This window comes from Solanum dulcamara, chromosome 11, assembly GCF_947179165.1.
Source record: "Solanum dulcamara chromosome 11, daSolDulc1.2, whole genome shotgun sequence".
Taxonomy (NCBI): Eukaryota; Viridiplantae; Streptophyta; class Magnoliopsida; order Solanales; family Solanaceae; genus Solanum; species Solanum dulcamara.
Window position 1 is genome coordinate 63036123 of NC_077247.1, and position 14978 is coordinate 63051100.

General features: G+C 35.9%; 1 protein-coding gene across 3 annotated transcripts; it reads left to right on the plus strand.

Annotated features, from left to right (window-relative positions):
• The first annotated feature begins 2622 nt into the window (after nt 1-2622).
• Nucleotides 2623-14495, plus strand: LOC129875294 (uncharacterized). 3 transcript variants are annotated; one of them, XM_055950746.1, is made up of 15 exons: nt 2623-2739; nt 3587-4001; nt 4089-4225; nt 5912-6025; nt 6118-6201; nt 10484-10619; nt 10964-11127; nt 11202-11328; nt 11415-11558; nt 11750-11845; nt 11985-12080; nt 12157-12252; nt 12375-12470; nt 12584-12679; nt 12935-14495. In XM_055950746.1, exons 2-15 carry the CDS (start codon nt 3684-3686, stop codon nt 14204-14206), a joined length of 2976 nt encoding a protein of 991 aa, XP_055806721.1. In that variant the 5' UTR covers nt 2623-2739; nt 3587-3683; the 3' UTR covers nt 14207-14495. The 3 variants fall into 3 exon arrangements, with proteins under 3 accessions (XP_055806721.1, XP_055806723.1, XP_055806722.1); XM_055950748.1 differs by having other exon boundaries at nt 2626-2739; nt 3590-4001; XM_055950747.1 differs by lacking the exon at nt 2623-2739 and adding an exon at nt 2782-2946.
• Nucleotides 14496-14978: the final 483 nt, after the last annotated feature.

The following is a 14978-nucleotide window of genomic DNA, read 5'->3' on the forward strand; positions in this document are numbered from 1 at the left end:
GAGCGTCAAATGACGTCAGTACATGGAATGTACAATATGTAAAATAGCTGAAATGAAACTTACTCAGAGATATCCAACTCAACTCAACTCATAGGAATCGACTCTGAGAATAACTCAACTCAATAAAACATGCAATATATGTAAAAGACTGCTTTAAAAGATATAAATAAGTAAATATAACTCAGTATATAAAAATACAGTACTTTACTTCTTGGGAGTTTCTCTAACCTACAACCACCACTTATGAACTAGTGATGATACAACGAACTGCTATCATTGCCACAACTGTCCAGTACTTTGTCAAGGTAAGGGACGCAAACTCATCTCTAGATCCAAAATTTCTCAAAGTCCATCGTTTTGGGACTAGTTTGGAGTCGCCCAAATTAATGTTCAGGATCCTATCCTACGCTGGCTACGTAGTTTATGGGTTCACCCATATCGGTGTTCAATACTACTCCCAAAATATTGTATTACGCTCATATACATCAAGTAAGAAAATACTCAAAATACATCATTTAGTCTTTTTTGGATTTAGCTCAAAACTCAACTCTTCTCAACTCATCTGTTTTCTTTAAAACCAATATAATCTCAACTCAAGGAATGCATTTAAAAATTTAGTTTAACTCTTAAACTCAATCTCAAAATAGATATTTTAATATAATAATGATCAACTCATTTATACTCAAAATACTCATTATCAAAATAATAATTAAATTTTTTCTCAAATTCATGATCAAAATAATAATTAAAAGATTTCTCAAACTAATGCTCAAATAAACAATTAAGAAACTTCTCAAACTCAACTCATGCTTAAACTCTTTGTCAATCAAAGATGAAAATATTCACTCTTTAAACTCAAAATAGTGCATCAAATAATTAATGCAAAAATGTTCACAAATCATTTTTTTAAACTCCATCAATGCATAAAATAAAATTAAAAAAATGAAATCTCAATTAGGATTCATGTGAATGCAAACATGAATCCATACTTTCAACAAAACTCAACTCAAGAAACTCATCAAGGACTATAAAATTACATATAAGAACATACCTGAAATTTATACACAACTCGATAGAAATTATAAATAACTCAACAAATGAAACCTCGAAACTCAACTCAACTCGAATCAATAAAGATGTAGATCACGTGGATTGACTCAATCCACGTTATGGGTAGCTACATACCTGGAAGAATTAGATTTTGTAAGAATTTCGAAGAACTCGACAAATGCTCTTGAAACCCTATTTTTTTCTCCTTTTGAAATAATTCAAAACATGTGAATTTGATTTGTCTGAGAGTTTGAAATGAATGGGTAAGTTATAAAGCTATAAGAAAGACTTAGAGAAGTTAATTGAGGGTAAAAGTTCAAGAATATCCTTTTGGGAACGTAAGAAAATCATAAAAACAATAATTAAAAATGACTTTTTGATGAGTCTCATCGGCGAGCTAGAGGTCTCTTCGCCAAACTATTTGGCGAGTCGCCAAAAGGGTGCTTTAGATCGCCTAAAATAACAATTTGTGGAGGTTTTCAGGTCCATTCGGCGAGCAAAGTCGGGGTCTCGCCGAACTATTCGGCGAGTCGCCAAATTGGCTAGTGAGCTCACCGAATTGTCCTGTTTGTACATGCTTTAGTAATGCGACCATAACTTTTTACTCCGAACTCCAAATGAGGCAAAATTGGTGGTGTTGGAAAGAGGACACGTAGATCTTTAATTTGATATGTAACAAGCCACCTAAATCTTAATATTCTAAGAGATATGATCGTTTGAAGTTGAACCAAGTAATTTTTTTTACCGAAACTCAATCGGTAAATAACCTTTCAACTTGACTTTGTGTCAGAGGATCCTTATGACCTTAATTCATCTCCAAATCTATACTAACACCAAAGAATTAACCTCCACACATGCACACTATTGTGAATCATCCAATACAATCTTATACAATTATACTAGGAAAGTCAGGGCAAACACCCAACAATTACAAATATATCTTAAGTATAGGCCAGAATATAGAGATATATTTAGCTGGAAATTTTCTCCGAAGATACTCTTATCCATATACTATTAATACACATATTATTTATTTAACTTTTTATTTTATATGAAATAATTATAATACCAATATTAGGTATACAATATTAAATTAGAATAACTAATGTAAATTTTAGTACGAAAAATCAAACATGATATAAAGCAATAATAACAAGATTAAGAATTTGTATGGATTGACTTTTTATTTTTGACTTATAAATCAAAAGTCATAAATTATAAATTTTAACTTACATTACTTTATCATTTTAACTTAAAATCAAATACTCATAAGCATTTTGATAAAGTTTATTCAAATACTCTAAAAATACTTTAAAAATATTTTAAATTAAAAACACTTAAATAAGAGTGCATTTGGATTGACTTATAAGTTGTTTATAAATTATTTTTAGATTTTTTTGAGTGTTTGACTGTCCAACTTAAAACCATTTTGTAAATAAGCTCAAAAAAATAATTGAATTTATTTAATTTAAATTATTAAATCAACTTATAAACAGAAAACAAATTATAAGTCAAAAAAATAAATTAGACTAACGTAACTTATTTTTTTTAGGTTATAAAAAAAATAAAAAAATAACAAAGGGAAAAGGCAAAAAGTAGTCCGTGAGCGAAGAAGCATCGGATAACGCTGCAACCCTCGGAACGCCCTGCCCCCGTTCATTGCTGCCGCCTGTATCGACTTTGTTTCAGGTTCTTCGATTTTAGGGCTTTATTTCTTTATCTTTCTTTCTTTCTCATGTTGTGATTTATATAATTAGAGCCTTCACAACCTCATGTTGTTTCAATTCGATTTCCTATAAAAGGTTAAACGGCATCTGAAACCCTCTCCCTTCCCTTCCCTTCCCTTCTCGCGAGAATTATACAATCAGTCTCTTTGGTATTTATTTTGGGCTTACGGTATTCCACAACTTCTTCTTTGCTTAGTATATTTTATCTCCGGTATAACCAGTTATCAATTTGTTTATCCAACACTTTACTGTCTCTGCTTATTTATCTTGTATTTTCTACTTTTTCGGTCTTGTAAATTCTGCGTGTCATTATCTCTTTCTGTTGTACTTTTTTTTCCTTCCAATTATCTCCCTGGCCTCTGGGTGAGTAGATTGTGGGAGGTTGATAATGGAGCGAGGATTGTATGGTTCCCCCTCTGCAATAATATCACTGTAATCTTAATCTCTTTGATCTTTGAAAGCTGACTTGATCTGCTTCCTTTGGCTACAGAGATATATTAACCGGGTCACTGAAAAATATCTTACCGTTTCCTTAATTGAACTGGCATCCCAATGAGTTATTGCACTTTATGAAGCTTGTTTGTTTATAATATTTTACCTCTTCTGTCTACATGCCTTTAATAAATGATTTTACCTCATCTGCGTGTCAGTGTACTTGATTGGATGCCAATTTCCACCTTTCCCTTTACTTTAATTTAACCTGTGAAAATAAGGATAGGTTGTGGGTAGTTGGACCCCGTATGCTCTTGAACACTTCTTTTCAAAGCAATTGTAAAGTTAGCTTACTTATTTTTTTATGTTGTTTTTAGAAGCTCTCGACTGACAATTCATAGGGAGGGTTTTGTTGATCAAAATTGAGAGAGCATCATTATATTCTAGTGGTAATTATTTTGGCATGCTTTGACAATGGTGGCTGATCAGTGGAAGAAACGTCTACGTGCTGTCAGCAATATTGACTGTCCTTTGGACTCCTATGGATTGAAGAAGAAGAAGAAACAGGGATTAGCAAGATATAATTTGAAGTTAAGATCCAATGTTTCTCTGGTTTGGGATGACAAAAAAAGGTGTGTTCTTGCCAAGAAGGAGCAAATTGGCATTTCACAGAGAGAATTGACTCCCTTTTTGGATTTTCTCTCACATCACCATAGCATATTGGCTGATGTTTTTACTCTACCTCACGAAACTTTTGAACTCAAAAATTTAAGTGAGGTCCTCTCGCACAAGGTAACAGTCTATAAGTTATGTATGCTAAATACTTTTTACTGGAAGGTATAGTTATCCTTATATCTTACACTCTGGAAATTGATTTAGGTTTGGCAGGCGAACTTGTCAGAAGATGAGAGAGGATTTCTTACGCAATTTTTGCCGGAAGGGTCAGGACCAGATGATATTGTGTATAAATTACTGGGGGAGGAAAATTTTCACTTCGGAAATCCTTTTCTTAAGTGGTAAGTCTTCCTTTGCTTAATATCTCAATATGTTTGACATTCAATTTTTCTGTTTTTTCACATTTGGAACATTGTACTTGAGGTTCCTGTGACTTCTCCTGTTACTTCGTACTGTAGAATTTATGGTGGGCTCTTGATATTCTGTTTTTTATCTGACAGGACTTGGATTGGTTTTCTCATTTTAGGGAATCATCAAATTTTGACGGGATTATGGTTCCATTTATCTAAAAACATAAATAATAAAAATCTAGGATATGTTTTTGAATTGAATTGAGATTGATGAGATTAGAGTTACTGATTTTAGCATCATGTTCTTCTGATGAGATTGTAAGTTATAGACCAAGGAGCAATTGTTTTAACGATGCTACGAGAGGTCGAGAGATCTTGGAGAAGAAAAGATGAACAAAGGGTCCCTAGTGTTTGTGAATGTAGTCTGGTGCAACAATAATATGATACTTCGATTGTAATACAATGGGTCAAATAAATGGATTATGAGGATCATAATACACCAATGTATCAGCTGTATCTGTGCCATATCCCCATCTTTCTATTAAATAGTATAGAATACTTGATGTTGTTAGTATGCCAGGTAGCATTTGCATAGAACCTAATCTGACGTGCAATGAGCCTCCTATACACTGGTTGTAAATATTTTCCCTAATCTAGTCCCTGATAATACCAAATGTCCTTTCACGTTAGGAGTCTGGAGAAGTATATGCTTTCCTGATTATGGAACTAGCATTGTGTAATTGTTTGGGCGCATTCTATCTGATCACCTGTGTATTGCTTTTATGGACTTTTGTTAAGTAGGTATGTAATCGTGCACTTTTTGACCTTAAACGATGAGTGTTCGCCCTTGGTCTATGCTAATCAGGGGCGGCCACTAACGCTTGAAACTCCATGACTGAAGTGAGTTATGGGATAAGGTTCTCCCTCCCCTCCTAGTAGTTCTGGATCGAGAGATCCAAGGCGCCTTTCCTTCGCTCTATTCCCAAGTCCTGGGCTAACCTGAGCTTCGAAGTCGTGCTTTCTTCACCTGTGGTGTTAGATGAGAAAGTTGACCACATCTAGTTCCGAGGTTGGCCTAACCTAACTTGATGATAGGCTTATAGAGTTTTCCGACCTGAAATGCTGCGTAAAGTGTCTTTCTTGCTTGGTGGTTAGTGGAGAACAACCATCGACCGGATTTGTCGTAAAATTGAGATTATTTCGTTTCCTTCCTTATCAGAGAGGGGCCCTCGAGGCTTATTTAGTGAAAAAGGGGGAGTGAGGGGGGAGGGGGAGGAAGTGGCTTACACCATAGTGTCAACTATCTGAAAAATATCCCTAAATCAACACCTCAAGATGTAAAAGAGGTTATAGCATAGACTACCTTATTATAAGTTAGTTTCATGATCATTTGTACTAGAGCCGCAGCTGCCGCACGTCCATATTTTAAGCATATCCTTTCTGCATAGCATGTATAGATAATCTTTAAATCTTAAATTTTCAAGTGCTTTATACTTTTGATTGGAGAGATTTTGGGCTATGTTGAAACATTAGGATAATCTAACTTTGAAATTACTTTTCTGTTTATAGTTTACTTTGCTGGCATAACTATGCATTTATTTTGGACATGTGAGATTTAACCATTTACACGAATGTTCTGAGAATCTCATGTTATCAAAATCTCTGGCATCTTTGCAGGGGTCAGAGGATTTGTTCTGGTAGCTTTCATCCTGATAACGTTATGCACCAGGAGCAGCTTTTCAAGGCTAACAAGAAGGCATATTACATGGAATTACAAAATTACCATGACAAGTAGGCAGTTTCCTTATTTTCTTAACTGTACTTTTCTTAACCTTATTTTAGAACATTTTTCTGTTTGCATTACATTCTACTTCTCGTGGCAGTATGATTGGGAAGTTGCAGTTATGGAAGGAAAGTTTGGAGAGCTGTAAAGACTCGGAGGAGGAAATGGTGGAGAGAATATTGAGGTGGTTTTCTTTCATTGTCTTATGTTCTAAGTTACTCTAGTTACCTTACCTTTTCAAAATATGTTCTAGGTTTATTTAAGAAAATTTAAAAGAAAGAAGCACATGAAAATAAATGAGGCAGAATACGTCAGGACCCCTCATAAACTTAACACATTTTATTCAGTTCGCACTCTAACTTTGTCTAGTCCTAATGACCTCCCTGGACTTGGCATTTCGATAGCCTCGACTCTCCTAACCAATCTCACCTGCTGGGCATGGGCTGCCACACATTTTATTGTGAACTTGGCATTTTTTTTTGAAATAACATATTTTATTATATTTTTTAATTTGTTAACTTCTGAAATTTTTGAATCATTTTTTTTTCAGGCCAAAGTTGTAAAACAACTTGATTGGAACTCCATTATCTAGGCTGATTTTTTTTGTTTAGCTAAAAGTAATAGAGTTTTGACCAATTTTTTTCTTTTTACAGATTTGAACCCAAAAGAACACAAGAGATAGAAAGAAATACACAGTCCGAACTCCAATATTTTGTGTGGAAATTTCTTATTTGACTAAAAATAATGGAGCCCTAGCAACTTCTTTTTAATGCATTTGCCCTCCCCCCCAAAAGGAAAAAAATATAAAGTTAGAACAAATAGTCGATACATAACAACAACAACAACAACATCATACCCCGTGTAGTCCCACAAAGTGGAGTCAGGAGAGAGGGTAGAATAGGGTAGAATTAACACATACCTTATCCCTACTTTGGAGGTTGACAAACTGTTTCCTATAGACCCCCGGTTCCTTGAAAAACAACTCAAAGCAGCGCGAAACAAGAAATAAAGGAAGTGAAGAAGCCATGACAAAATACTATAGAAAGCATGAAAAATCATTCTGAATAGTAGTTATTGCAAAATCATATGATAATCGAAGTACCTACAAGAAACAAAAACCAAAGGACAAGTAACTACAAGAGTAATACTACGATTACTTGTATGGAAGGATAAACGAGACAAAACTCTACTGTCTACTAACTTTATACCCTAATTTGTGTCCATAACCTCTTATTCAAGGTCATGTCCTCGGTAAGTTGAAAGTGGACCATGTCTTGTCTAATCACCTCTCCCACTACTTCTTCGGCCTACATTCACCCCTTCTGAAATCATCCATAGCCACCTTCTCACATCTCTAAACTGGGGCATCTATGCATCTCCTCTTCACATGCCCAAACCATCTCAAATCCTCCACCTACAGGATTCCCACCTTGTCTCCAATATCTTAATTTCTAATCCTATCCCTCTTAATATGTGCACACATCCATTGCAACATCCTCATTTTTGTAACTTTTATCTTCTGAACGTGAGAGTCTTGACTAGCCAATACTCCACTTCATACATCATAGTTAGTCTATCCACCACTTAAGTTTTGGTGCTCCTTCTTATCACACAATACTCCAGACGCGAGTCTCTTTTTCATCCACCTTGCACCAATTCGGCGTGTGACGTCATCGTCACTCTCCCCATTTTCTTGGATAATAGACCCAAGATACTTGAAACTTCCTCTAAAGAAGAAATAAAAAGAAATGCAGAACTAAAACTCCATTATATTGATAAAAAAATTGCCATTTTTTTCTTATAGATTTGTCCCGAATTAGAGGAGATATACAGTTGGAATGAAGTTCCTTTTTTTTTTTAAAAAAAAAAATAAAAGTACCTATATTCATTTACTTGCCAAAAAAAACGAATTTATATTCATATATCACTAAAAACTCATCACCAAAAGATCAATTCCCTGATCTTTACATCTTAAGCCTTCAAAAAGAAAATACAATCTCACAGATATGGAGTGCCCAAGGTTGGAATCTGATCTACAGGAGGGCCCTAAATGATTGGGAAATTGACGGAGTCTCAAGTATGTTACAAGTTTTGAACTTCTTCTCAGGCACCTCAACTGACATAGATAGACAAGTTTGTAAGTTGTGCATCAAAGGGAATTTTTCAGTTAAGTAAGCCTTCTGGAGTCTAAGCAATGTAACCTCCTTGACAGCTTTGTGGCCTTGGAAACTCATACGGAAGGTCAAAGTTCTCAAAGTTTCATGCTTTTTATGGTTGGTTGTTAGAAGAGCTTGCTTAACTCATGAAGTCCTACAAAGAAGAGGTTTCAGATTTGCTCGAGATGCTTGTTATGCGGACAGGATGCAGAAAACAATGAGCATAAGTTCTTATATTGCAAGACAAGTGCTCTGTGGTACATGTTTTTTGTATCTTGGAGTGAGTTGGGTAATACAACCATAAGTGCTAAGTACATCTCTGGTGATCCACTGATTCATTAAGCCATACTTTTGGGTTATGAATCTTCTTCTGAATCTCCATGTCCATTTTTGAAGCAGACTTTTGTTATCTAAACTGAGATTCGTACTTTACCAGGCTGTAGCCTTTTTTCTCCTTGTTTCCTTTTAGTTGGGAAAAGTTGTCATGGCATCTGCAGAAGAATGAAAAGAAATACACAGCTTTTGGTTAAAACTTTCTTTTATTGGGAGTTGAGTAGTGTGACCTCCTTTTTCACTTCTTTGGAGACTTGGGGTGGCTTACAGGAAGGGTTGACAAACTGTGGTGGAATGGTCACACAGTGAGAACTTTAAGGTGAGCATAGCATACAAATATTTGAACCATACCTGTCATCAGATTGAAGGCTGGCCCTAGAAGCATATTTGGAAGACAAAGATTCCTTTCAAAGTCTCTCGCTTTGTATGGTTTCTGGCTTGAGAAGCTGTCCTCACTCAGACAACCTGATGAGAAAAGGGATTACTACATGTCCCAGATGCTGCTTATGCAGTGAAACAACTGAGACTGTAAAACATCTCTTTCTCCACTGCAAGGTAACAGGACAAGTATGGAGGATTTTTTTTGGCTCTCAGAGGAATCACCTGGATAATTCCAGGTAACATTACAGCATCCTTGGTAAGCTGGAAAAAGAAGGAAGGGAGACTATGAGTCGGAGAAAGATGAAGAATTATACCAGCATGCATATGGTGGACAGTTTGGAAAGAAAAGAATTCAAGGTGCTTTGAGAATAGGAGCAACACAGTTCAACAGATAAAAATGAACTGTATTTTGCTTTTCTGTTTTTGTTGACAGAAATTCTGGATATACTAGACTCCATTTAGGTGTTTAGAATAGCTGCAGGTTCTTAAGAGTTCTTTTGTTGTAAATAGGGATCAGTACTCTGGGAGCACTGTGTAATTGTGAATTATTTTTAGAAATATACAAAGTTACCGGTTTTAAAAAAACAATAGAGTTTCAGCCATATCTTTACAGATTTGGCCCAAAATAAAGAAGAAAAACATAATTAAAACAAACTGCCATTTCATCGAAGATGAAATAAAAGGAAATACGAAGTTGTGATAAATATGCATTGTATCTATTAAGAAGAAATACAAAATTGGAACAAGTAAGGCATTTTATATGGTTATGTGGGAATTAACGGCTGAAAATACCCCTTTTAGAAGTTGATTTTTCAATCCAAGAGCCTAAAGAGCGTGTATTCACGCTCTTTGACATGTTAATCTAGGAGAGTCGGGGCTATCAAATTGCCAAGTTCCTGGAGGATAATCATGATACAAAATAGGAGATACTGTAGAGAACCTTATTTATAGACACTATAATACAATCCTTTATCAAGTAGGATACTACATACTATTCCTATTACTATGCCTATTCTAAGTAGGATTGTGTATACCTATTCCTATTCTAACAGACACGTTAGTCTAGGAGAGTCGAGGCTATCAAATTGCCAAGTTCTTGGGGGATAATCATGATAAAGAATAGTTCCGATGTGCACAAATAAAATGTGTCAAGTTTAGGGTAACCTGAGATATTCTGCCAATAAAGGATCACTCTACAACAACAACATACCCAGAGTAATCTCACAAGTGAGGTCTGGGAAGGTAGAGCGTACACAGTCCTTACCCCTACATTGGGAACTTAGAAGAAATATTGAAATCTGTTGACAACTGCACTAAGTTATGCCATAGTAGGAGGTTGTTGCAACGATCCTTTTTGTTCTTTTTCCTTGATATTGTTGTTTTCGGAGTGACCTTAACCTTCTTGGTGATCAACAAATCTGCGTGATAAAAGTAGCTGGAGAGAATTGATTAAAGGAAGAAGCAAAAGTGAAAAGATAAAATGAGCTTACATTATGACTTCTTAATTTCTGGTTGTATATTTGTAATCTTAACATGATAATTGCTTTTTTCCCATTATAAGGGTCATAACAGTCACATGCTTTCTTTGGTATTCAGAAAGGGCTTCACAGAAGGCACATATGGCAGTTCACCTGATGGACCTAAGATGGCTGCAAGGTCCAGGAAAGGGGAAAAGCTAAACAAGCGCAATATCCAACACAGCGATGGTGCCAAATACATGTCTTATATTAAGGTATATGTTTACCTGATTAAAAGAACATGTCTTGTATTAAGGTGGTCTATGGTTTGGTTGGAACATCATACGAGTCTATTGAAAATATTCCAATGATCTTGAATTTGTTTGTTTTCTCACCAAATACTTGTAGCTCACACATGTTGCAGCCATTATTCAGCAAGATGTTGGCCCAGCCATTTTTTCACTTGAGTTCTTACATGGGATGCTTTCCATTTCAGTCTTTCATGTGTGCAAATTCTGTACAAACTGTTGGCACTCAATGAATTTATGTTATTTTCTTGTCTCCAGTGTCTGATAGTTTCCCCATCCCTCTTCTCCTTCCTTTCTCCATCATATTTCAGGTCAGTCGAGAACACTATCAACGTGTTAAGAACAGCATGAAGCATAATAGTAATAGCATTCAACCCAGGTCTCTGAGCAATGTCTTAGGTGATGTGGAAAATCTCCATGTACAGCCATTTGAATTTTATGAGGAAGAAGAACGTCAAAAATTACATGACCACTGGTTAGTTTGTGGGGCAAAACATTTCTTCTAGTATTATCAATCTCCACATTAGTTCTTAGTGTGTGTTTGTACAGGCTGCAGCTGGCTAATAGGGATGTCCCTGCTGGTTTTGCAAAATGGATAAAGAGACGTTCACAAGAATTGCAAGTGAGAATATCATTAGGTCAAGAACTGGAACAAAAACTTAATGTCCAAATTAAGGTCTGTCTTAAGAGTGCATCTTATACATCCAAGTTCAGAGAATCTGTTTGAATTACCTGATGATTTGTTTTTACTTGGTTTATCAGGGTAAAGAGAAAATGAGTTCTGATGGGATCTTTCCAGAACTAACTGATAGTAAAGATGCAGAAGAGAGAACTAGCTCTGATGGGATCTTTGCAGAACAAACTGATAATAAAGAGGCAGAAGTTGCACTCTCAATGGAAGTAGAGGTTTATACTTTAAGCTTTTCTCCCCTTTGTGTTTGAGGGTCAATGTGGGTTATCTCATCACTTTTTTGAGGAATTGGTTTTGAAGATGGTTGAATGCTTCTGACATTTTTTTTCTTTTTTCTTTTTCTTATGGAAGTTCCAGATAGTTTATCCTAGTTGTCTAATTGTTAAATTGTCTAAGTTTGCTCTAGGCTGACCAGCAGGAGGACAATGAAAAATCTGATCGGTTGATAGAGAAGCAAATGGAAAGAGAAATAGTAAATAATGAGGTTTCTCTGCAGTCAGAGGTCAGTTATACTAATAGTCAATATAAAACAATTGTATAGAGGTGAAAAGGCTTCACCTATAATTCTTACCAATTAGTTATGTCTAAGGGATGATGGTTTCTTCAGTTGTCTAATTATTAAATATGCAAGTTTGCTCTAGGTGGATCAGCATGAGAGCATGGAAGAATCTGATGGGTTGATTGAGAAACAAATGGAAAGAGAAATACTAAATAATGAGCTTCCTCTACAGTCAGAGGTCAGTTATACTAATAGAAAATCAGGCGAATTCTTACCAACTTGTGTATGTTGAAGTGAAGATGGTTTTGCTCTAGGTTGATCAGCATGAGGGTGAGGAAAAATCTGATCGGTTGATCGAGAAGCAAATGGAAAGAGAAATACTAAATAATGAGCTTCTTCTACAGTCGGAGGTCAGTAATAACAATAATAGAAAAGCAATTGTATAGAGGCGAATTCTTACCAACTCGTGTATGTCGAAGGGAAGACGGTTTCTTTAGTTGTTTAATTGTTAAAATGTCCAACTTTACTCTAGGTTGATCAGCATGAGGGCAAGGAAAAATCTGATGGGTTGATCAAGAAGCAAATGGATAGAGAAATTCTAAATAATGAGCTTCCTATAAAGCCAGAGGTCAGTTATACTAATAGAAAAACAATTGTATAGAGGCGAATTCTTACCAACTCGTGTATGTCGAAGCGAAGATGGTTTCTTTAGTTGTTTAATTATGTCCAAATTTGCTCTAGGTTGATCAGCATGAGGGCAAGGAAGAATCTGATGGGTTGATCGAGAAGCAAATGGAAAGAGAAATACTAAATAATGAGCTTACTATACAGTCAGAGGTCAGTTGTACTAAGAGAAAAAGAATTGTATTGAGTCGAAAAGGCTTAACCTAAATTGTTACCACCTCGTGTATGTTGGAAGATGGTCTACTTAAATCCAAGGGTCCCTGTCTCGTTAAATACAAATAAATGATTGGCAGAAACTTCAGTTAAGAGTTTTTAGTTATATTATAATAATTTGCCTGAGAAGAAATTTTTTGAAGTTCTATGTTCTTTGATGAGATTCAAATAAACTCTTTGGTTATATGATTTCAGGATCAGGAGGGAGGAGGAGAGTCTGCAAGCTTATTTGATGAACGGACTCCTGATAGCACAGCTAACACTGATTATGATGATGAGTCTCTCCCTGTCTCACTCAATCAGGATCTTGGTCATGTTTCACTTGATGAGAGCAATCAGTTAGGTCACTTTAAGCTGGATTCTAATGAGAACAATATAATCCAGCAGGCAGACGAAGTTTCCCCAACTGTATCAGAGTATCCAGAAGGGTTGAATAGTGTGGATGTTCCTGTTGATCAAGGGGATCCTCTTGCTTCTACTGGTGATGGTTGGTCAGCAATTAGCATAGCTGCCTCTTATGGGTGTGCCACTCCCATAAGTCATGAATATCCTTCTGCTGAGGAGTTGTCACTTGGGCATCCTCAAATTACCGCAGAGCCAGCCACTAGTCTTATTAATCTGGAAGCTGTCCCGACAGAAAAGGATTCTGGGAGGCATATGTTGCCCAGAGAACCCAGTGCTGTTTCTCTTTTTGGTTCATACCCTCAGAACAGGAATGAAATAGTCCACCCGTTTTTCAAGGATCCAGATAGTTCATCTTACAATCGTGAGCAGAGACAGTCTCCACTGGACTTCCAACCATCAACCAATCTGATGGTGCAGCCAGGTCAATATTCTGGTCATTTTAGGGAGCAGCTTCATGTGCAGTTACCAATTGAGCTACGGCACAAGGGGCTGAATGATCTCCTCATGCATCAGAACTTTCAGGGGAATCTATACCCAGATGGAGGTCGATATTCTTTCCCTAGGCATGAACAGTTGAATGTTGGCATGCAAGATTGGGCTGTCAATTCTGTTCATGTGTCAGCAGCGTCTCAAACTCATCTAAGCAATGGAGACTTGCTAAGTCAGAATTGGTTCTCTGGAGAGAATCATGCCCGTGGGGGCTGGTCTACTTTAGGAGGTGTTGGCTGTCCATCTCAGAGCATTGGAAGCGTAAACAACTCAGATCAAAGCTTGTACACTGTTTTATCTGAGTGTAACACACTGCATCAGAGTGGCTCTTATAATCCATCAGGCTCAAGAGAACGGTTGATCCCTTCCAGGAACTATGGTGAGATAGGCGTGGGAATTCCCACGAGGAGCAATGCCTCACAGCAACAAGCTGTTTCCCTTGGTTACATGGGTAGCCAGGAAAGTCCTGGGGGCCTTAAACCAAATGGTCTTGGATGGACGAGCATCTCTACTCAGAATCCAGGGTTACATGATTCGATGGGCAAACCATTCTTGAGGCCCTGGAATCCATAGGGATGTTACCTTTCACAAGGATGCAGGCTACAGGAGTCGTTGGGACAATAATTGATGTAAATTCTTACATTTTACACCACAATATGTAGGCGGCTATGTTCATGCAGCCGGATTTTATTGCAATTGTTTTTTGAGTTGAGCGTGCTGCAAGGCTTTTCTTGATGATGACCAAGTCTCCAGGGTATTTTGTACATACATACATTGGACAAATCTAATGTCGGTGTATATACTAGATATTTAAAGATATATGGGAGATTGGTTTAGTTATGGAGGTTGAATGGTTATTTAACTTTGACTTTTTTTTTCTTTCTAGTATTGTTTAACTAGATTAGATATATTTAGAGCATGTTTGGAAAGTTACAATGTAATTGAAATTTGGTGTAATTGGGTGTAAGTACACTTCTTGGCATGTTTGGTAGACCAAATAATTATTTGGTAAGAGAGGAATTGAGTGTAATTGAAGGGGAGTAATTACACTCTTCAATTTTCAAGGGAGGGTAAGAAATTGGTGTAATTATATCATGTAATTATATGAAGTTTTTTAAAATTCTTCTTTTATTTATATTTATATTTTTTCAATTTAATTTATTTTTTACTTCTACTATTTTTTAAAAAATATTTTTATTATTCTAATATTTTCTAAATATATATTTTTTATTTTTTATTTATATTTTATTTCATTCTCATTCTCAATCTTTACTTTTTCATTCCATGTAATTTTTCATATTATTTATTTATTTATTTATTTATTATTCTATTTCTTTTTAAAAAT

What these genes read in the sequence shown, in the direction of transcription:
- LOC129875294 (XM_055950746.1), top strand. Translation starts at nt 3,684, where the DNA reads ATGGTGGCTGATCAGTGGAAGAAACGTCTACGTGCTGTCAGCAATATT. An exon ending in AGCTTCCTATAAAGCCAGAG is followed by an intron (nt 12,471 to 12,583) that starts GTCAGTTATACT and finishes AATTTGCTCTAG; the next exon opens with GTTGATCAGCATGAGGGCAA. An exon ending in AGCTTACTATACAGTCAGAG is followed by an intron (nt 12,680 to 12,934) that starts GTCAGTTGTACT and finishes ATATGATTTCAG; the next exon opens with GATCAGGAGGGAGGAGGAGA.